At 34.8% G+C, this 24259-nt stretch overlaps 1 protein-coding gene across 1 annotated transcript in view; it reads right to left on the bottom strand.

Moving 5' to 3' along the window:
- Window positions 1-24259, bottom strand: part of UNC13C (unc-13 homolog C) — a 112858-nt gene that overhangs the window by 84009 nt on the left and 4590 nt on the right. The window contains exons 2-5 of the mRNA XM_079317692.1: window positions 12931-12953; window positions 12335-12399; window positions 8147-8219; window positions 950-1021 (exon numbers count right to left, since the gene is read on the bottom strand). Coding sequence (XP_079173818.1) covers window positions 950-1021; window positions 8147-8219; window positions 12335-12399; window positions 12931-12953 — 233 coding nt within the window. The remainder of the gene's footprint in view (window positions 1-949; window positions 1022-8146; window positions 8220-12334; window positions 12400-12930; window positions 12954-24259) is intronic.

Raw genomic sequence — 24259 nt, 5'->3', positions numbered from 1 at the left:
GTCCAAAATATTCTTTCTTGTCCTGCCATTGTTGGCAATTAATATTATCTCCAAAACTTGCAACTTCAGGCCTTCAAAGTCAGAGCCTGGTAGTTTTTACATGAGAGGAGACATGTAAATAAATAGATGATGCTGTATTTTTTTTTTCATATAAGGTAGTAATCCTTATATATCATGTTGTTTTCTTAGTGAACATCTTTTAATAAAGTACATGGAGTATTTTAGGGTCTTTTACTGAACTCAGCTATTTTGTACAAACTATAACAAAGCTGAGTAAAGTCTTTGTTTTGTAGCACTTGGATGCCACAAGTTCTTCCTCTATAATTTTCCCTCAGCCTTGAGCTCCTTAAGACCCCATAGTTTTCCATTCTATTAACCTTTGTTGCTATTTTGAGATAGCAGAATAAAATAACTACTGCCTCTACTGGAAGAACATTTCAAACACCAGCTGTTTTCTATCTCAACAATCCATCCCTGAGCACCAGCAAATCATAACTTCATGATTACCATATAAGCACAGAAAGCTCACAATAAACCAGGTAAGATTGATGGATGTCAATTTTCTCCTACATGTTCCTGTTCCCAGAACACTCTGTCAGTATTTTCTGTTCTCCCATTCTTCTGCTATGGACCTTAAAAACAGTGCAAGAAAAATTCAACTCTTCATTTTTCTTCAGAATAGGATGTATATTAGAAGGGTATGTATGCACTAGCAATTTGAGAAACACAAAATGGGCCTGTATTTCTTCAAATTATTGCTTTTTTTTAAGTTCAGTCATATCAGGCAACAAATTCTGCTCAAGTTCCCTGGAAGTTCCTACACAATAAATGGAATACACTCCATTTCATCCAGTTTTCAGCGTGTAAGGCTGAAATAATTTTTAGGGATCTTTAAACAAAAATTTCTCTGTTACTTAAAAGTCTTAAACCTGTCATTGAAAACACTTACCATTTCATCCGTGTTTATTGAGGTCCTCATGAGCATGCCCATGGAAATACCAGATTTCCGAGCTGCAAGTGTCTGTTTAAGGCAAATGCAAAAGAGTTACCAATTACACAAGTAACACCAGCTGTTGGATCTAATGAAAGGCTAATAGCACTTGGTTAAACTACCGGGTGTAAACAAAACTGTAGAAGATATAAAACCTTTTAGTTAATGTTTGCAGCTTACAATTTTTTTGGGGTTTCAGTACATAATGGAAGTACACTTTCCATCATTGTTACTGTTACTTTCAGCAGTGCCCAGCTGAACTGCCATTTCTAATACAAAACCTGGTATTCAGAGATTCGTGACTCAGGTTTTTTAAACCACAGGCTGTCACTGTTTTTCTGCTTTGCCAATCAAATTAATGTAGTACAAGGATAGGCATCCTGCCCTAATTTGAAACTGACTGTGCCTGCAGCAACATGGGACATCATTTTGCAGTAGTCTTATGGTTCAAGTTGTCAGTCTGGATAATTTTTTGTAACTCACTGAGCATTTTTAAATGGTGTGTACGTATATAAAATGTTACTTAAATAAAAAGACCTCAAGAAATCTTAAAGTATTATTTTCCCTAAAGGCAATATTAATTCAGTACTATAGATAGCTATATGGAGAAATACTCTGGTTATTTGAGACAGGGAAAGAGACCAGAACTCTGTGTCAAGCTGTCCTCATTTGGCTACATGATTTATTGGTATATGGACAATTTCTGGTTTTGAAGACAACACACTTGGTTGCAGAGATGAACTCTTTTGCTGTAGTATGGTACATACAAAGGGACTGAAAACAAAGTAATTTTAATACAAATAAACAAGGAAATTTTATATTCCTTATTGCAACCCTCCAGAAATTTAAATGAGTCCTTGAGAATTAACTAGTGACTATAACGATCAGAAAGAACCCTGGGGGGACTCATTTCTCTGTGTTTTACAAATAATGTTTCAAATCTAAATACCACTTCTACTATCAATATTCTTTTTGGCCTGACAGATGATATTTACTCCACTGTGCACAATATCAAAGATAACACTGTTATATTACTGGTCTGCACCTGCAGTGTTGTTTTCACTCCTCCTTTCTGTTATTCTAAATAATTCCAAGTGTGTGTGTACACTTGTGCCTTATCTCTGTTCTTCTGTCATCCACTATCTGCTCTGTCATGCTTTGCTGCCCTCACAGTCTAGCAGTGTGTGGATCAATTATACCACCCACTAACCATAAGTTTGTTGTTGCTTTTGTTGTGAGGATGCAGATTTACATCTAACTGTGAAGTGAGTCTCTATAGTCCATCATTACAGAACTATTACAGCAAAAGTTTAAATGATACTTTGTATGTGACATTCTTATTTTTGTGAAATGCATGCTGGGCCAGAAGCAATTTAGGCTTACATCATTAATCTCTGGATGAAGAGACAATTCTAATTTCTTCCAATTATATAATTTTAAACACTGGTATATTTAAAATGGATTTCTATTTATTTATTTATAAGACTGTTCAATTTTAATTTTAAATGTTCACTTTCCCTGATCCAATTTTCAATGAGTTTCTCTTGATAATAATTAAACTTGCAGACTGACACAGAATTATTAATCTTGTGAAACCAATTATAGGGTGAGAAATCATCCTTGGCTTAGTAGTAATAGATTCATCTCTCTCCTATTACAAAGAATCCTCCTTTTTTTTTTTTACTCTTATAAATGCAGCAATTTACCATCTCTATGCCATTAATTTGCTACCAGATTCTCTATTCTGTTATTATTAAGTAAATAATTCTGTTTACTTCTCTGTGACCATCCTTTCATTCTATTTTTGTGAATGGGGGAAATTCCATGGGTGTATGCCAGTGAGATTGACAAAGTCACAGGAAAGATTAAACAGTGTTCAGGTTTTGTTTTTTCACTCTTTTTGTGTCAAAACCCAATGCTACAAGACCCCCACATCAAAGTTAAAAAGAGTAAGTAAAAATGCTTTTGGATCATTAAAAGCAAAAGGAATAACTTTCATAATCAGTAGAGTTTTTTGTTTTAAAATGTACTTTAAAAGCATTGACCTTTTGATCCATCTTGGAACACAGGGTTTTTTCTCAAATCTTGCCAGGTACCCATGTAGATTTACTTGCCTCCACTATGCTAGTTTTATAGTTTTCATGTCCCTTACACTTAGGAAAAGATTTGACTCTTTCAGGTATCAATTGCACAATCCCAGGCATTCCAAGGAACACAGCAATGTGAATGACTTGGCAGGACAGGAGCACAAAGGGCATAAGAACATTAATCTCAAATAGAGGGCAGTGAGTGCTGCTGTGCTCTGTCCTCCAGCAATACCAAAGAACATGAGCCAGCAGAACTGCAGTTCCATGTTATCACTGTAAGTCAATCAACAGATATTATTTCCTGTGAGAAAAAATATGGGGAAGCAATTTTGATCCTGTCACATGTCCCTCAAGCCCAGCTCTCCCAAGGGGTGCCCTTGGAATCACAGAGCTTTACTGCTTTGCTTCTTAAACAGAAATGTGTCTAAAATTACAGTACAGTGCCCTATATAAAATAACAAAACCTACCAGGAAACAGATAATTAAGCTGTTCTTAATAAAGTGTTTGTCATGTTGGGAGAAAGTGATATCTTAGTGGGATTTGTGATAAACCAGTAAATTTAACAGTCGGATGGATTAAATTTGCAGGGATTTTGGTGAAAAAAAAAAAAAAAGAACAAACTACATCTACAAGAGAAAGCACATAAAATGCTTCTGTTCTAAACACTGAAGCTGGTGATAATTCAACAGCATGAAGCACTGAACAAATAGCAGTGTCACTTCATAAGTATGGAATGAAACAAGGAGGAGTGAACATTTTGGAAAGAGAAAGGGGAAAAAGCTGCCAGATTTATCTATGGGAAACAAGGTGACAGGTTATGAACATAATGAGAAAACTTCTTCCCCTACTGCCTCTCTGTTTTCAAGTAGCAGCAAGAAAGAAAGATAAATGCAGCTCATCAGCTGGAAGTTCCAGGAAGTCCAAAATGTCAGGACATCAAAAGAATTTGGAGAGCAACAGGATCTTTGGTGTTTCATCCCTCTCCTTTGACAGGACACAGAACTTGCCAGAAGTTCCTACTTGTTTACCATCTCAAACTGATGTCCAGATACTACCTTATGTCTTAGGTAAAAATTTGACCTGCAGAGCATGAAGAACTTAAGCAGTGTTGAATTATGAACATATGAAAAAAATTATCAAAACCAAAGAGCCTAGAAAAACCCCAAACAATAAGATGATAAAGCAGATCATTGTCTATTTAATTTTTGTTTTGCAACTCCCTAATACAGGATTTAAAATAAATTACCCTCCTTTATGCTCAAGGCCTTCTAAATTACCTAATAACTTGTATCTACACCGTCTAATTCATTACCTCCAAATTTGCCTTAGCAGCTTAAATAAATAAATATAATTAGAAGTCATTCTAGCAAAAACACTGAAAGCAGTAACTGTAAGTAAAAGCAAATTGGACTCAATCTACAATTACATCTTAAATGATCAATTGTGTTGAGGGAAAAAAAAAAAGTTCTGTATCACAATAAAATAGGCAAGCTGTGTCTTGCACAGCTAAAATAGCACAGAGGAACAGGCTCATGTAACTTCATAACTCCTGGCTGTGCCATGAAATACTCATTTCCCTGCTCTTACAGAGGGTTTCCGTTTTCTTGATAATCTTTTCTTTTTTCCTTTAAAAATCTCTACAGCCTGCTAAAAATGGGGGAAAAAAGTTAAAGACAAACCATTTTTTATCACTTTACAGATGCTGAGTAAAAAAACTAGAGGTGAATGTGACAAAATTTCACTGTTTACAGCATTTAAAACTTGCAAAATTTCAGAATTGTTTCTTTATGAGCAACTACTGGAATATCACTCTAGGGATTTCAACTCTATTATTTTGGAAGAGAGATTTGTAATGTTTCTTGGAGTGGAGGGGGGAAGGAAGGGGGAAAAATAACTTGAGAGGAAGCAAGGAACTGAGGGAAATTACTCATGTAATTATGAACCATAATTTTTCTATTAAAAATGTTGATGTCTAATCCTGAAATATTCAACAGAACTGCAGTATTAAGCCCAGAAAAAAAATTTAGAAAAAAAAGCAATTCAGCTCCACTACACAATCATTACTGGACATAACTGTAATATCATCTGCTTTTTCTTCATATCAGTAGCACAGATACAAAAGCATGATCTGTTCAGCCTCTAAGATAATTATATTGTTATGATTTCCATTTAGTAGACTTTAAAAAGCCCTCACAAATATAAAAATACTTAATATTTTATGACTTATCTACTTAATGTAAGAATATTTTTGTTAGTAATATAACTGAATTTGCCTATCAATGATTAAAGGAGTTAAGAAAATGGACTGCTGATAGCAGAATTAAGAAAAAATAGTCCAGGTATTTAGCTGACAACATAAAAAAGCAGAGAATATGACATTTGTAATTTAAATTAATCTCTTTTTATATGAATCTTTAAATTACCATATTTGAATTCCAGTCTCTATAATTTATTTTCTTTGTGGAGACACAAAAAGTTTCAGTGCATTATCATTTTAGCTGAAGCAGGCAGTTGTTTCATCTGGTGTGCTCACTTCAACAGACTGCTTTACAACAGCAGCAGAGATTCACAAATTATTCTTGTGTGTTCTTGCAATCAAATAATAAAGCTAGGGAGCAATACAGTCTTGACTGATCAAAAGAAGAAATTTGCCTGATTACAGTGATTACACTGTATAACATTACCTTTAAACTGAATAAACACAAGAATTTTTTAGAGTCTTGATAACATTCAAAAGGATGACAGGCATTAACAGAAGCAGACAGTAAAACAGAGCCACCTTTGGCTATGGTTGGGCAGTTCACGCCTATTGGCCACTATGAGTTAGAAGCTGCTAACCTCCACTGTAATTATTAATATTTCTCTCCATAGTTATTCTCACCTCAACTCAAGCTCTAACTAATCCAAAAGAGAATATGTTTTTTTTAAAAGCAGAAATTACAGCAATTCCATCAGCAAGTACACTGGACTATTTTTCCTGGCTCCACAGTAAACAGAGACCTGTTGATGCTGTGTTGTTGCTGCCCTTGAACCATCACTTTGTGCACTGTCTCTCTCTCTCCCTTACCAGATATATTCTACCACAAGTCTATGATGACCCTGACTGCAGCAAAGAGAATTGTTCCTGCAAGCAGATTGTAACTGCCTTATTCTCTCTAATGACAGAGTCTAAAATAAGCAGAGACTCCAATGCATTAGCATACAAAAACTTTTCAGCAATTTGGGAGAAGAGCACCCAAAGGAGGGACATGATCCTTTGGGTTTCTTCCACCACTTCTGTGAAAGGGAAGCTTCTGTGTTGAAAATTGGATTTTTAAAAATGTGAATTCATGAAAACAAATGGGAGTTAGAGATATCATCTTAAGAAAACACATAGAATTTTGATAAACGTTGTATTGAGATACAATGCTGAAAGCATGAAAATAATGGAGTGAAACTGGAAGTGCAGATGGACTAGGAAAATAAGGAAAAATATATCTAATTGATACAAGAGAATTTAAGAATAGGGAACACTGAACTTCTCTTTCTCTTGGTATCTAAGACTTTTCAGTACCACAGTGGAAGTTTCATGCTTGAGACCTAAACATTGTGCTTGTATCATCAGCAAAGATATTTGGAATATACTGAAAACTTTTTAACATAAACTTTTTCTAACAGTTCAGGTATACATGATGCAGAGAACACATTTACATAAGACACTACTTACTTTATGATTAAATTCTTGGTCACAAAACAATTTTTTAACTTTCCAATAGGAAGTCATAATAAAACACGATATTAATGGAATCCAAAACAGTTAATACAATCAGCACATTTATAAATATAAAAGTACTTACCATGGCCTTAAAAATCCAGACAAGATAGGAAAGAAATTATAAACAATATTAATTTTTCAGATTCATTACACAATAACAACAAAAAAAAAATATATTTTAGTCACCACTCATTTCTAACAATATTATTTCTGTTTTTCTGAAATGGTCATAAGTAAGCATAAAAAAGGTTCGTTTACATTTATTTTGATGTCTTAATGTATTCTGAGCTATACCTTTCTGTAAGCACTTCCAACTATTAAGAATAAAACAGAGTGTCATTTAGCATTCATTAAAGTGTCATAGCAGGACAATAGACTGTACTAGTTAAATACAACTAATAGTGGAGTGGCCACTGTCAAAAAGATTTAAATGAATGCAGACTCTACTATGTTGTACAGTAACTTTTCATCAATTTCAGAAGGAAATCTACTCTAAAATGGTTGCTGTGCTTTCTCTTTTTGGCTGCTGACAGTGTGGTGGATCACCACAGAGTGAGCACAGAAACCAAGAAAACATTGAGCAATAATTGGCTAAGGTTGATCTTTTAATAACAACAATGGTAATCATCCACTTAGCCTAACACCCCATCACTTCTTTACAGTGAGAAATTGGTTTGGGGGCTCACCATCATCAGATACTAAATATGTATTTTATTGAATTATGAATTCTATACTACAGGAAAAGAGAAATGTTAATAGCACTTGAAATTCTTTGGAGCAGAGAGACTCTACTTAATCTTGTTTAGACTGGATGTCAGAATAAATCTCAAAGGAACTGCCATTATTCTCCACATGGAAATTTATTTTCTTAAATTATTCTTATTTACAATGACTGTTAAAAGCCCTGATACCTTTCCCTTGTACCTAAAATATGCATAATCTTTAAAATATTAATAGTGGAAAAGGGCTGCTTTTTAAAAGGAACTTTCTCTCTCTTTCAGTATCAAAATAAATCAAGTGAAACAGTATCCCAAACACTAAACAGCATCTTTGTGAAAATGAGTAGATTATTACTGCATGAAATGCACATTACTTGATTACACAAGCAATACTTAAATATCCAATGAGATATTCAGACTTATCTAGTCCATTATAACAACTGCCTCATTGACTTTTACTGCCCTCAATCCATTCTCTCAAGACTCTTTTTTCCATAAAACAATTGTTGCAAACTGTCATTCACATGCACAATACTAATGACAAGAAAGACCTACACAACTGCAAATCAATCAACAGTTTCAGAAGTCACTCACCACATCTCGAACAATGGGAAAAGATTTCTTTCTTCTCAGGTCTGGCATGCTGTCAATTCCATACAGTCCACGACTGCAGAAGACAGAAAGGCAAGGAAGAAAATAAAAACATGGAGCTTACAAGACTACATCCTTAAGAACTGCTTATAATATCTGTCTTTACAGTTAAAAATCAAAATTAGCAGTTATCAGCTAAAGGCAAGTGCTCCAATTGAAAAACCACTGTGAGTGCTCTTGGTGCTTTTTCTTCTGGCACTTGCCCAAAGCAGAGTAGCTAAAAGGTTGCTTAATACCTCCTAAAACTTTTTACCATTGATTTAGAAATTATAAGAAGAGCATTCCATCATAAATTCTTGTATATCTGGTAATTGAGATGCAGCCCAACATTACATATTGAACATCATTGATGTCAATGAATGTTGTTGCATTAAATTTGATACAAAGCTAAAAATGTCTAGCTAAATACATAATCACATTTCATATTACTCCATGTGACTGTGGAAAACAGAACTTGTCACATTTAAAAAAAAATTCCATGGTGGCCATCATATTTCTTCTTGCCTGGTTTGAGCTTTTTCATTGAGCCCACAATTAAATCCCAGTTAGATCTCACATATGACTTGGAAACAACAGAGCCACTTGGAGTCACTTCACATAATGAAAGGCTGACACACTAACAGAATTTAAAAGAATACATATTGATCTGGATAACAAATTGGCTTCATTTTCTTCATCTCTTCCAAACAATTAACACAGGTATCCTCCTGAACATTTGCCACACAGGGTTTTGGAAGATCTCTATGTACCTTGTCAGTTCTAGTTCAGAGATCTTGGAAATCCTCAGAGAAGCTGAGATATCAGATTTTTCAAGACCCAGTAATTTCCTTTCCATGGCTATTTGTTTGGCATTGCCTCAAATACACTTTTAAGTTCTTATATTTCTCTCTGTTTCTGTGTATATAAAAACTACATTCACAACAAAGAGTTTATAATCTGAAAGCCCTAAATTTATTTATGCATGTTACAGTTATTGTGTGAAAAGAGATATAACTAAAATCAGTGAAGAATTTTTCACTTTCTTTTGATGCACCTGCACTATTCTCTGAGAAAGGGAAAAGAATTCACAATCTGTTTATGAAATTCCTTTATATTTTCACACAACCATTTTTCCATGCTGGGTTGTGATACTAGAATTTTTTTTCAAATAACATAAAGATCAATGTGACCCAAATTGCAGCTTTCAGATATACTAACCCAGCAAAAGTGTGATAGAAATAAAATAACATTTTTGAGGTTGTGAAAAGCAAATGTACAGAGACCAAGAAATAAACTCAGGGCTTTTTTGCTACTCAGGAGCAGTTCCATCAGCAGTAAATAAAACTTATTGTGTGTAAGGCATTCTTATGCTCACATAGAGGCAATTTAGAGGTAAAAGGATTTCCATCTATTATTCTGCTTTGTAACATAAAACTAGGACTAAAATGGAGTAAGTTCAGTAAGAACTCCTTTTACTCATCATTAAGAAACAACATAGCAAGGGAAAAACTTTTCATGCTAATGTAGGTTATACATTGAATTCTCTATTCCTCTACCTACTTCCAATTATAACCCAACAATAACTTGACATAGAAGATGATGGAGTGGAATCATAATAATTTGATGAAAGTTATCATTCAATGCAAGGAAAAAAAGCCTGCCATATAGACTATTTTTTGCTGCTTCTGGAAATATTCTAATTAATCTATTTGAATTTGTCATAGAATTCAAGAAAACTATGTTTTACCATAGAGAACTGAAGGGGTAATCATCTGCATGCAGCACCATCTGTGTATCATTAGCAAATTTCAGAACGGATTAGGCCATGTGGTAAAATTATCAGTCTCTGACTCCTCATTAGGCAAGCAGTAAATTAATACAAGAGCAAGTCTCTGGAAAAGGTAAAACAGTACTATCCAGGATTCATATACATGATGAGAACTCTAGCTGACCTACATTCACTTTTTAAAAATATGGAAATAATGAGCTGTAAAGTGTCTCATTTTTGAGACAGAGAAGAAAAATAAAATGAAGATGATATTATGTGACATTGGCATGGAAAAACCAGGAAAGGTGGTGCTTTTGCCTTTTAATAGAGAAGTTGCATGAGAAGCCACAGAAAAGCTGTCTTTGGTCTTTACTTTCTTGTCTTGGGCTGTTCTCTCATTTCATGCAACGAAGCGAAGATCATTGCAGAGAATGGAGAGTTGCTGTCCCTGCCATGGGCTTGGGAGGTGCTGGTGCATGAGGTGGGTTCACAGCATTGTGCTATGACAGAGAGGGAAGAGCAAGGCAGAAGACAGTCAGCTGGGGTATTTTTGCACAGATAAAGCACGGTAACAATGGCTGTGAGGGAAGCAATCCCCTCCCTCACTTCAAATGGCATCACATTTTGGAGAGAATTAGAGGGAGGAGGAGTCAGCTAACTGCAGTCAGTTGTGCTGGCAGTAAAAAGACTGAGGGATCCTAGGAATTAGCATTAGTTTTTGCACGAAGGAGTAGAGTGGGAAGTGTGATTAAAACAGAGCCACAAATGTCTTTGAAATGACAGCATTCTTTGCCTGAACGAGAAGTTAAATGAAAATTGCATAACTGGTTTTAGGGAGGCCTAGTGAAACAGAGGCTTGAATAAAGATACTGTGGACAGCAAAGCAAGGTGAAGCAGGTCTAAACTTTGTCAGCAATAGAACTAAGGTTTAATCTAAAAACATGAGCTATTATTGAGCTACTGTCAGCCATTTTAACTAGTCCTATGCAGTGGTTACAGGATGTTTGCACAAGGGATTGAGACAGCTTATTCTCAGAGGATTCAATATTTGAATTTATTCACCTGTGAATAGAAGAGAGGGCATAAAAAGAACTGCTTCAGTCTATTTAGTCCTTGTCACTCCTTGTCACTGGCAAAAGTTCTCTGTACACCCATGATATTGCTTTTTGTGTGCAACCCACAAAAAATAGGAATTCCATGTTACCTTTTAAAGGTCTACATCTATTAAGAAACTGTAATTAGCCAACTGGATTGGACAAGTAGTACATAAAGCAAAACAGTATAGTCACATGCAGCTTTCTACAGGGACAGGTACAACACTGGACTCTCAGCTCCTGCATTCATGGTCTGCTTACAAAATTCTGTCCTTAACTACACAATAAACAGGTTTTAAATTGTTTCTCTTCTGGTTTGCATTTGGTGACTGATCCTGCACAATGTCACACGTGTCCTCACACTCTTACAGCAGCTCTGATGGTTCTAGGATCAAAGGGCAGGAATACAACACTCTGAGGTATGACAAACTATATGGAAACTACCTACACCATAAAAAAACCTGCAGATTACTTACAAATTTGTTTGAAGTTTAGCAAGAAGTACAAATATTACCCTAAGTATCCCTTCCATAGAAACATGTGCATAATATTAAGAAAATTAATGATGTAACTACCTTTTAGTGACACCCACCTCCCCTCAAAATAGGAATCTAAACAGGAAAATCTTCATAGTGTCAATTGTATAGCAGAAGATGAATGATTAATTTAATCTCATCACCTTGTCTTGGCAATAAATTGTAATTATAGTGAAAAGTAGTTACAGAGTGCACCAGCAAAAGGATTATACCTCTTTTAATTAGGTAACTGATATAACTGATAAAAAGGCTTTTTTTTTCTTTACTTTTCTTGAATAATAAGAAAGTATTCAAAATAAGAAGGAATCTCTAGAACTGGATGCAAGATGACTTCATTTGGAGATGACAAAACAAAATGTACAGGTTTCTACCACATTCACTGTCTGCCCTTGGAAGATATTTTCACTTGACTTCTTAATTTCAAGTACTAGAGCAATATTGTATTGCTAGAATTTAATTACTATACATCTACCAGAATGAAGACAAAATTGTGCTACAGCTTCAAAGGACACATATTTTATATGCAAAAAGGTAAAAAAACCCTCTTATCCAACTAACCTCAGCATCAGAATTGTTGCATTAATTTCTCAAAATATAAAGAATAAAAAATATTAAAAGAGGAAGACATACACAACAAAACTATCTTCCTTTTAATATAATTTCTTAAAACAAAAAGCTTAGAAAAAATACTATAGTCCTGTAAGACCAATTTGCAGATTCAAAAAACAAAATTCACAATTATATTTTTACTTACCCAGCAAATGCTTGGACTGCATAAAGCTTGGAAGCATCCAAGGAACTTACACTTCCTAACCGAGCCTTTAATAGAGATCAAAAAAATGAACAGTCACTTGGTTGCTTTTTAGTAAGTTTTGGACAGAATTTAACTGCATCAAACATATAAGACATATGAAAATGTTTAGCAGGGTCAGCTCCAGGCCAAAGCCAGACTAACTGTTCCTTTGGGAAACATTTTGGCAGCATTCCGCATTTAGTGACACACAATGGAAGAACCCATGGGAAAGCAGAGGCATTGCTTCCCAAATACTGTTGCCCTTTAAATCCTACAGTGAACACAGGGTAGGTGATAATTGGAGGCAAAAATCAGATATCATGTTTGACAGTAGCAGACCCCTGTGTTGGCAATTACAGTAAGCACAACAGTGAGGGATACCCTGTATATCAATGCAACACATTTGCAATACAATCAAAGGAGAACAAAAGAGTGGAAAGCTGGGAGAAAACCATGCAGATTTCACAACTAAAATGAAGGAACAAAACAGGTCAAATAAGTCACAAACAAACATCAACAAAATACATGATCCCTATAGCAAATAGGTGATTTTAAACCTTTTCATCCACAGAACCGCTATCTGAAAGAGAATTGGGAAGAAGGGGAATATAAGTTAGAAAAACCAGTCTCTGAAAAAAAAATCTTATGCTATAAAGTCTGTCAGTGTTTTAATCTGTTAATGTAGACCAGAATCCAAGTAACATTTGTGCTTAACTGTATAATTGTAGCAAGAATCACTGTCACTACATTTTAAACAAGCAAAAAGATGTTCTTGGTAGATAAGAACTGCTCCCACATATGAAGGTTTGTGTGGATAGCATATAATTCACCTACTATACCCCATCTCCATGTGATCTTAAATTTTTTTTAAATGTATTTTTAATAATAATTAATATCTATTTAATATAGTTGCAGTGCTCAAATAAATAATGCTCTATTTTCAAGGAAAAGGAAAGTGTTTCTAAGGATACAAACACCATATTCCCCACCCCAACTCCTGAACTGGAACTTTTCTATCACAGCTACTCATAAAATGACAGAAATGACTCTCCAAATGCCAACAGAACTACAACTGTTATAGTTATTTCATATATATATATATATATATATATATATCTCATTCTAAATTGCTCAGTGCAACAGCACAATGTGAAAATTTACAATCAGACAGAAAATATTTGCTGACAGAAAAGCTACCCTGATTTTATTGTTTTGTGACATTTGCACATTATAGTACAGTGCATACATGAAACAGAATTGTTTTAATTGTCACCTTACTGATCTTCCCACATTTCCAAAGGGACTGCTAAAGGACCCTTTAAATAGTTTGGATATTCTCAAGATGTTTGGAGATACCTCAGGTTGCATACATTACAAAATAACAATTTACACCTTAAACATGTGCCACATTTAATTTTTAAACCAGTTTATATACAGGAAAATCACATTCAAACCCATAAATCCAAAATATACTGACAATTGTAAAGCTGCATAATGTACAATATTGACAATTGGGGAGCTAGAAGGCTCTATTCTTCCACTAATTTTAGAGGCTGCTTACATGATCAAAGCATTTGGCTGACTAGGTTTATGAAAATGAGCTTACTCTTTAAATACTCTATTTTTTAAAAAATTTACTTGTGAGTGTATTTGTCTCACAACACCACAGAGTATTGGCTACTCTTTCAAGCATATAAAGAATGTTTGGACGACAATATGAACCAGCTTTCCCACTCCAAAATTATTACAGCACTTTGCAAGCAGGGTGAGAGCAGAGTCAGGAAGAAATAGGTGACTCTAAGCTAGGCTGGCCATGGAAACAGGATGGGGAGGCCAAAGAAAAGATGAGATAAAACCAGAGGGCTGGAGCAGCATCTGGACATCAATGAGAGCAAAGGCATGTACCAACAGGGTAGGACAGACAGAGGCACCAGTTCTCAAACTTGTAGAAGAGTCCAAAAGCTGAAGAAAAATCTGAGACTGAGGGAAGTTTTAACCAAGACACTACTTGTAATTTAAGAAGCTTCATCATCATCTGTTCATGCAACCTGCATCTTCTTTCTAGAATATCTCATAATAATAAAATTGGTAATACTGACACATAAAGACAGAATAAATTTCAGTATTATTCATATGGAATGCAATTCTTAAGTAATTTGAAAATAGTTTGCTATCAGATATCTAAAGAATCATATTAATTCTTCGTTTAATCCACTTGTTCAAAAAGTTGTATTAAAAATTATTGAGACTTGAACATAAAATGAAATTTTTCAAAGCATGAAGGATAGATACATAAAATTTTCTTTATCTCTCTTGGTTTCAGCTAACTTCATCTAATTTCATTACACTTCCTTTACAGGCTCTTAATTTTGCCGAAATTTAGTGAGGAAAATGACAATGAAAATTAGGAAGGAGGAAAGGTAGGTTTTGGCTTAACTTCCTTTTCTTTGCAATCACTACATATAAAGAAAAACGCACCCATCTAATGGTCTCTTTTCTCAATAGAAATTACATAAAGAGGACAAGTGATGCAAATTTCCCAATAAAGGGATTGTAAGAACATCTCTTCTTTGTAACAAATGAGTCCACCTTCAGAGACAAAATTAGTTTAAAAACTTCATTGTTTACTGCTTCTTCTGAATTCACCATGAGTGAAATAATCTGAACTGTGGAAGTGTTCTCTGCGTGTCTGAGAGCACCAAATCAGGAAATGTACAGTCACCAAGCAATTCACTTTAGTAGTCGTTAGGCTACCAGAATAGACAGCAACATTCCTTGATGTAGATAAGAAATGAACTGTGATTATGTAAGAGACCACTAAATGTATTTTTAAATCAGGGATTCAAGGCTAGACATCTCATACTATAGTATTGAATGACAATGATTTACTTAAAAGAGCTTATCTTCATATAACTCACTTCTGTCATTCACACATTTTCAAAAAACTAATCTAAAATATAATGAGTGAACATAAGAGCAGTGGAAACACTGGTTCATATAGCTAACTATTCTTACTTTAATAAGTTGCTTCTCCTTAAATATTTCTTTGAAAATTCACTAAATTATGAAATATCAGTAATAGCCTTCATATTGTGCCTCTATACCACAGGCCATTTTAGATAAAATGAAGGAATTTTTTAGTAGGATTATAGGAAAAATCCTTTTGCCCCTTAACTGTTGCTATTTCAGCTCAGTGTAGTCCACAGTGATATTTACAAACCTCCATTGCAGAATGTTGAAGAACAGGGCAGTCATCTATCTACATACTACTGAAAATTACTTTTTACTACTGTCAAATAATGAAGACAAAAGGAAAATGCTCACAAACCCTTTTTATTTTTTAAGGCAGTTAATTACATTTAATTAAATAACTAAGCAGGAAATTAGATAAAATTAGTCTTTCAGTTTCCTTTAATAAGTTCCAGGTATTAAAAAGCTGTAGAATTCTCAGCATAGCCACTAAACCTTGGCTTCTGTTGAAAGGGGTTTACATATGGGGATAGCTGGGGAATGAAGTGAGAGGGGTTTTTTATTTTTTCAGTACCCTCAAATAAGCCCCCTGGTTATTTTCTATCTGTCTATCAGTTTAAATGTAGGCTAACTAAAATTTCCAACAAGTGTTTATTAATACTGTATAATTACTATTCAAACTTGGTATGAAAATTAACAGGTCTTAGGAAAGTCTTATGTCATTTCATTTCTGCATTTTTCTGAGCAGCAGAACATTGTCCCAATACACTCCTCTTTCTTTAATGACTGCAGAAATTCAGTTCTTCATTCCCTGCCATAGAACAAGAACTGTAACAAGGTTCTAAAAATTTTAACTGTTAGGATCAAAATTAATCAAAACATTGATTTTCCACTCTTTTAAGTGTGTGTTATAGCATAACACCAAATAGGAAAAAGAATTAAAGTTCATTATTCTCCCAAAGTACATTTCAATATAATTTTGCAAAATAGCTGCAAGAATGTCAAACTGACTGATAATTACATTGTTTCTGGAAGCAAAGCCTTCAAACAAAATACTTGCTGGAATTAGATAACAATACAGCTGTTCCATGAAAATAACATGTGTAAAGTACCCACAGGTTGAAGTAGTTTGTCTGAGTTGGACAATTTTAATTAGCATGTATTACCAAGAAAGGGAAATAACAGATGAAAACCAGGTTTGAATAGAAGCAGGACATTAAAGAAGTAGATTGGCCAAAACAATGACACAAATTAAGCCATGCTAAAATAATAAATGCTGCACCCAGAAGCTATTATTGCCACTCCAGAACAGAACACTGCACTCTGTAAACCCAGAGGATGTCGTATTGCTGAAGTTTATTCTAGGGAGATGGCATATAATGCTTGAAAGATATTAAAGCTAGCACATCATAAGAGATGAGTGATGCTTGTCTGACAAAGAGAAGGTCAAACTTGAATAAAGCTTGGTTGACAGGAGAAATAGAAGAATTGCTGCTAGCACTTTACCAGCAGTGATGTAGAAAAATTACTAGCGGATACATGGAGAGTCAAACAAGGGGTCAGCTTGGTGAAGATGAAAACTGCATTTGTGTCTCTATTCATAAAGTGGTCTGCAAACCTGAAACAAAAGGACATGCTTTAAAAACACCTCTGGTGTTTAGAAATTGATTCCCATTCGACTTCTAATGGCTTTGTTTTCTATTGTTTTTCAACAGCTAGTAGTCGCTTCTACCAAATTCTAGAATTTATCTCTAAAACAGTAAGTTATAGTCTGTCAAGAGAACTATTTGATTACAGAATGTAGTGAGCTCAAAACACTACCATTCTCTTGAAGACTGGGCTCCCTCAACAATCTCTCTGGCTTGTTAGGGTGATGATAGGAAGTAATGGTCAGCATGCATTTTAAGTACTCTCTTCAGACCCCAGAAAGCATTAAAATTATAAGGCATACAATATCCAAAAAGGAGGAAAAGGCATAATTTATCTCCCTCAATACATGTTCTAACAGTATATGCAACCAAGTAATTAATTAAAAACAAACAGATAATTGATTATTACAAATCTTTCTGCATCACACAGCTAACAATGACACAAAGTGTTTGACTTGGATCACTGTATCATGGTCAGAGTTGCAAACTGAAGTCCAGTTGGATTACTTCCAAAGAAATCCAAGCAAATCACCCCTTGGTTGGACAGCAAATGTTAGAGAAGTTCCTCTGGACTCTAACAAATCAAAAACATGTTCCTTGGTTCTTGCACTGAACGTGAGGATTGAGCTGAGACACGTGGGATGGTTTATCCTGACAGCACAGACAGAAGTGGCAGCAGGGCAGGGATGCTCATGACAGCCTGGGACAGAGGGGTGAGCTCCACCTTGGGCCACAGAGAACATGTGTGAAAAGAGTGAGTGCCATAAGAGTGGAGCAGAAGGTCAAAGCAGCTGCTGACAAAGACACAAGTGCTCACAGAAAAAATGTTTCAGGGCCATTTACTGCATACCACTTCTATTTTTGGCCTAGATAACTGAAAGCCCATTAGCTGTTGAGCACATCAGACGTGATCTTGAAGAGAACATCTGGCTTGGTTGCATTAGTGAAACACATAGATCCCACTCATTCCAGTGATCAAACCAAATGTGGCGAATTGTGAAGACAAAGATTTGCTTTAAAAGTCGACCCTTGCTGTAAAATAAAATTCTAATGGTGGCACATACATAAGTCATAAATATACTACTGTTAAAGAGCAAGAATAGCACATACAGCTAGGGTCAGGGACAAAGGATTGGAATGAGTATCTGGGCAACAGTCACATCTTTTACAGGGTATGATATTCATAGCTGATGCTGGCATGAAGTTGTTTCTTTTCCTGTGATGCTGCTTCTAATTCTGAGATAAGGTTTAGGAACTATCTAAAATAGTGTCAAACACTTTAAACATTACCTTCAGAACCCCTGAACTAGAATGCTAAAGAATTTAGATAAGCTGATCTACTTTCAAGACTTACAATAATGAAAGAAAAAAATGAATCAATGTATAAACACATACAAAATAAAAAGATGTCATCAAGCTAATATCACTTACTGAGATAAGACAAAGATATCAGATTTTCTTCTGTTGATAAGAAACTAGATAAACAGATACAAGAGAATAAAAATACGTGAAATAATATGATTAGCATTAAACCATTAAAAATGGTTATTTACTGTTATCTTTTATAGATAAACTATAGGCAAACTATAATTAAACTCAAAATCAAATTACAGGGGTTTGTTTGACTCTGCTTGAAATAATAAGTTGGAATAATTATGCCCAAACATCAAAGATTGCCACAGATGTTAGGAGCTATAGATTGGTACACTGGAATTCCAAGGATGACTTTTGGTACTACTGGACTTTTTTTGCTTGATGGCACATGCATAAATCCTGAATTCTTCAATCCCTTTTTATAGTTAATAGAAAAAGGCATGTCTCCTTGTCTGTTACTTTCATGGTTTTTTAGAAAAAGAAAATTCCACACAACACATCTTTAAAAGTTCCTAAGGAGAATTCCACTACTTTATGTTTGCAGTACCCTCCTTCCCTTATGGATGCTGAGGAGCATCAGCTCCATTCTGTTTGTGTTAGTGGAACAGGAAGAGCTACAGGAGAAAATTAAAAACTGCTTTGGTTTATACTCATCCATTTTATAAATATTCCTCTCTCCTGGTTTATTTTTACATGAAAGTACATGCATCACATCTGTCTCCTTTTTCCATCTTGGTATATGTGGAGCTGAAGGACAAAAATTCCTTTGGCAAGGCTGCAATTGCACTGGTGATACCCAGAGCTATACATAGTTTATGGGTCTGTGACAGCATTGACAAATCTCTTCCTGCTGCTCCAGTAATCTACTCCAGAGAAGCTACTCAAGTGTCAGTCAGCAGTTTGCTCTTTGCCACTACTTATTTAGTGAAAACAGATTACAGTATTTTCTGTGGTATTTTTTTCTAGCTAACTTGTTCCCTTATATCTTTTGTACATCATATTCTTTATCATAGTATCCAAGAAATTTTTAAATGGCTCTGTCATCAACAGAACCATAAGTCTTGATTTTCAGATTTTCTGAAACTTTTTTATCTTGCAAGCTATCTTAAGAATACTCTCAGCTCCTCTTGGAAACAATCCTTGTGGCTAATGAACTTCAATCAGTATCTACAATAATTTTGCATCAGCACTAACTGGAGAGGTTTCAGGCATTTCCTTTTATTTAGAGTTCCTGAGAGACAGCTGTCTAATTGTTTCACTGATCTCCTGGAAAATGTACACAAGGAAAAAAGTCTGCTACCTGTCCCACAGAAATAGTCCCAATTTCCTTTTGACAGCAAAACAGAGAATCTCTTACAAACTCTGTTGTAATATTTTACTTCACCAATACACAAGAGGAATACTTGAACCTATTTATGAATTCATATTTTCCAAGTCATTACATTTTTAAAATGCATGTCTAGATATTGTTTCAGCCTGATGCTTGAACAAGATTTCTTTTATCCCAAAGCTGCATTCAAAAATTATGCAGTGTTATTTCTATTTCTAGAACACATTGATCTAAAGAAAATGCTTAAAAATTTTGGAAATAAAAATAAAAAATATTTTTAATCTCAATGATACAATGTTGTGTTCATCTTCCCAGCAAAATCAGTATAAAAATCCCTTGGAACTGACATTCATGGTCATCTTTCCTCTTAGCTCTAGCAGCTTTAAATTTCTTAGCTCTAGCAGCTTTAAATCTGTTTAAGCTCAAAAAGAGCAGACAAAATGCATGAATATTTATCAATCTACATTAATTCTAAACTCAGTGAAAATAGTGTTAAATGGCCTCCTGTTTTCATAAGGAGTAGCAGAGACTTTCTTCATTTACAAAGGAAGCTAGCAGCTTTAACAAATCACTTTGCCTAGAATGATAAATCATTCTCTAAACAAAAGAGGTTTGTGGTGGTCTGCATTTGTTGGGTTTTTTGGTTTGGCAACTTGTTTTTATTAAACAGCCAAAATATGGATTTCTGCTAAACCTCACTGACTGAGGATGTTGGGGGCAGGGATGTTGTTGTTTGTTGTGGGCTTTTTTGGTTTATTGTTGTTTGGTTGGGTTTTTGTTTCTGTTTGGGGTTTTGTCTGGGTTTGTTTACCTGGTTGGTTTTTTGGTTTTTTTTATGTTTAAAGAATAGGTGCAACTATTCTAGGAAAATGCAACTGATAACAGTAGAATATTTTGAATCTGAGACTGTTACACAAATGTTGTGACACACATTTCCCTGATGTAATACACACTGATTTAGCAGGAGTTACTATGCTAAATTAAACTGTTGCTCTCCAATCTTTTTGTTTACTATCCTGTTTACAAAGAGACCAGTACTATAATCTAAGATTTTCTGATAAGAACAAATGCTGTAACTACAGAATTAAAACACAATAAGCCAGAAGAATGCTATTATGTCTTCTGGAAGATATATTAAACTGGTTTTAAAATAATTCTTCCACTTACTTAGCTAGTGGAAAAAAAGTACAGACTGAATGTGTAGTAAGCAACTGATACAGATCATCCTTTCATGAAGCCCCAGCTTTAGAGTAGGTGGTGAATGTAACTATTTGCTTTTTCTTCACAGACAAAAAGATGGATGCATCCTCTTTACAACTAACTGATTAGATTTCCTGCCATAATTTTTCAAAAGCGACCTTTCTACAAATCTATTAATCTCAAACTGGACAGACTGCCATTTTCTGTTCTAAGTCTCTGATATCACTTTTCTCCATCAAAGGACAGTAGAGAAATAGGAAGGGAAGAGTATAAAGACTTATGCCTGACTCCAGTTAAACCAGTAGCAAGAAAATAATGCATAGACTCTACTGTGCATAAAACAAGTGTACAAAGCTGAGTCATATCAATATACCTTGGCTCATCAGCACCATCCTGATTGAATTCATGGAGTGGTTAATAATTCTTTAGAACACTATTTTGCCTCCCTTAGTATTAGTGGATTTCCAGAGTGCACACATACACATGTAAAAAGGGAATCATGGCTAACCAGTTTGGGTACAGGAATATTGTATTTATGTTTCTACCCACATCATCTGAAAATGTATTTTTGTTCCTCTACATCCTGTACAGCTTCTTATGGCACTGCCTCCTCATCCCCCCCAAAAAAGAGTTAAAGACATCCATCATTACATTTACCTGAAGAAAAGACTGGCACAAACATGGTATTGAGAAAGAAAACCCAGACAGTTTTTTAAAAAAAAACAAACATGAGTTATTACATTTCTATGGTTCATTATCATTCCCTATACAGCACCAAAACAAATTCCTTTACTTGCAGCAGTCTTGTTTCCTCAGTACCACACATCTAATAAAATGTATAGCAAGAGTAACCATTTCTTCCCCAGCCTGCTTACACAATACATCTGTTCCATTGTGACCATCTTCTGATGAAAAAAGAGAAGTTACACAGATGAAAACTTTCCATCTGCAGATGAACTGTATCAGCCACATGGAATACACAATCAGTCCTTATATTAACGAAATAGTTTAACACTCTTGTGAAAAAAACCCAAGTAAACTGTAAATAAATGAGACGTGGGAAAAACCAACAAAAGCTTGTAGCATTAAATACTGTGCCTCCAATGTTTTGAAACAGAACAAAAAAATCTGCTTTTATTAAGTATGAGTGTTTCTGTGTGGACTACTCTTTCCCAATGATGCAAAAACTAATTGCATTCAGTCAGTCACTTTTTCACCCCCCATCAGACTGTGCCTGAAATTAGAAAGACACAAAATTACACTGAGCTGAGTCTAGGAGAAGCATCTCAAAGAGACCACGTAAAACAATCTTTCATTCATTACTTTGAACAAGGTGATGCTAAACTTCCAAGCAACTGAAAGTGTGGCCACAACTCAGTTTCAAGCTTTTCTGTGGAAATCTGGGTTTACAGTAACACACACCTCAACAGTAAAAAGTATATCCATACTAGTGCATCCATACTATATCAGCTGAAAGCTGTGTTAGTTCCAGACAGTTTAGATTTAATTTTCATTAAGTCACCTGTCAAAGATAAGACAGGGATGGAATGGAAGAAGCCACTAGGAAAAAAGGGAGAACTAGAACAATGAATAAAAGCATAAGTCATTCTCAATTACAGTGTACAAAGAAACAAACAACTGTGTAGCATTTCTTTTTTTTTTCAAGCCATCAATCCTTCCATTAATATACATGCACCAACCTAGTGTCTTGATATCCTTACAAAACTTTAAATCTGAGGATTACTCATGTACTGCTCATGTCTCCTCTCATTTGTACAACCTAGTCATTCCAATATCCCTTCAAAACCAGTTTTTAATAAATAATACATAAGCAATCAGCTCAGAGTGTATTTTTTCTTCCAGCTGGTGACAGAGAATAGGACTATCTTATGGGGTTCTTGTGAGCTAACAAATTATTTATGTACCAAAGATTTATTGACCTTACCCTATGCATTGCCTGAATGAAAACCATATAATTCTAAACCCTTCTTTTGTATCAAACTGGAGAACTAACACTACTGTATTATATGGTTCTACCTCTGTTTGGACAGATTGTTGTCTAACAACTCCTGCTTACATGGAGGGATGAAAAATTCATTGAAGAATAGGTTATGTTTTGGTTACATAAGGAAGATTAATTCAAAGAACTTGTTCTCTTTCTCATACTTTTCCATCTAAAAGAAATCTGAAGTTGACTATGAATCAGTTACAGGGGTAATAGAGTAAAAAACCCCCCAAAAATTAAAATACAAATCATGTAAACCCTAAGCTATTAGTCACTTGAAAAAAAAGTTATTATTACTCCTGCAAATATTAAAACGAAGATTGAATACCTTAAACTACTATTTGCTTAAATTATAAGCTAAGTATTCTCTGGACATACCTAATTACACTCATAAAGAATAGAAGGAAGGCTGTCAAAAACGAGAAGTTACAAAATATGCTTTGGGAATTTTGAAGAATTCCATTAAGAACTGAGTTTAAAAATGTTTTTTCCTAGACTATGTGCCATTCAAGTAATAAACAGAAATAAAAGGTGTTTTGTCTTAGCAGCCAAACTGACATTAAGAACACATCCTTCTGCAAAGGCTGCATACAAAGTATTCAAAAATGCATTTCCATATCACAGAACAGATGAGGCTGTAAGGAACTCCAGAGGCCTTGTTAAGAACCTTGCTCAAATCAGGCCAACCAGAGCAGGTTGCCCAGGACCATGTCCAGATGGATTTTGCCTATCTCCAAGGACAGACATCCTACCTCTGGATTTCATTATATGTGAATAAACTGTCTGCAATATCCATTATCCAGCTCCCTGAGTAAGCTGAAAGTAAAATAAAGAAAGAGTTTGCTCCAACAATACTAGCTGTCTCTCAGCAGAAATAGCTTTTAGGTAATATATTCTTTGACTACTCTGGCTAGAAAATATATTTTGCAAGTTTAAAATTCTGAAGAATTGTTAAGTGTTATGCAGACATAAAGGTAAGAATATCATATTCATCCATTAGATATAAAAACATGAAAGACTACAGGTATTGCTAATAGGTATTTCTAGGTGTGCTACAGGGCCCAAAGATCCTTTTGTAACAAACCAGTTGGTGACTGCTGAAGCAGAATCCCTGACTGAAACACATCTCCTCCTTGATGACATGGAAAATGCAGTGTGAAGAGGAGACAGAGCTGCCACTGAAGAGTGAATGCACACTATTCTCAGAACAAGATGAGAAGTAGAGTGTTGTAGCAGTTCATTTATAAATTCCTTTTAACCTCCTGACATACTCCCTTTCTCCTTTATTTCTCTTCTCTATTATAATATTTTATATTATTTTATTTTTGTAAACTTAAGTGGAGGTCCTAGTATGACAT

This window comes from Erithacus rubecula (genome assembly GCF_903797595.1).
Source record: "Erithacus rubecula genome assembly, chromosome: 14".
Classification (NCBI taxonomy): Eukaryota; Metazoa; Chordata; class Aves; order Passeriformes; family Muscicapidae; genus Erithacus; species Erithacus rubecula.
The sequence above is the reverse complement of the archived record's forward strand: the minus strand, read 5'-3'. Positions and strand labels throughout refer to the sequence as shown.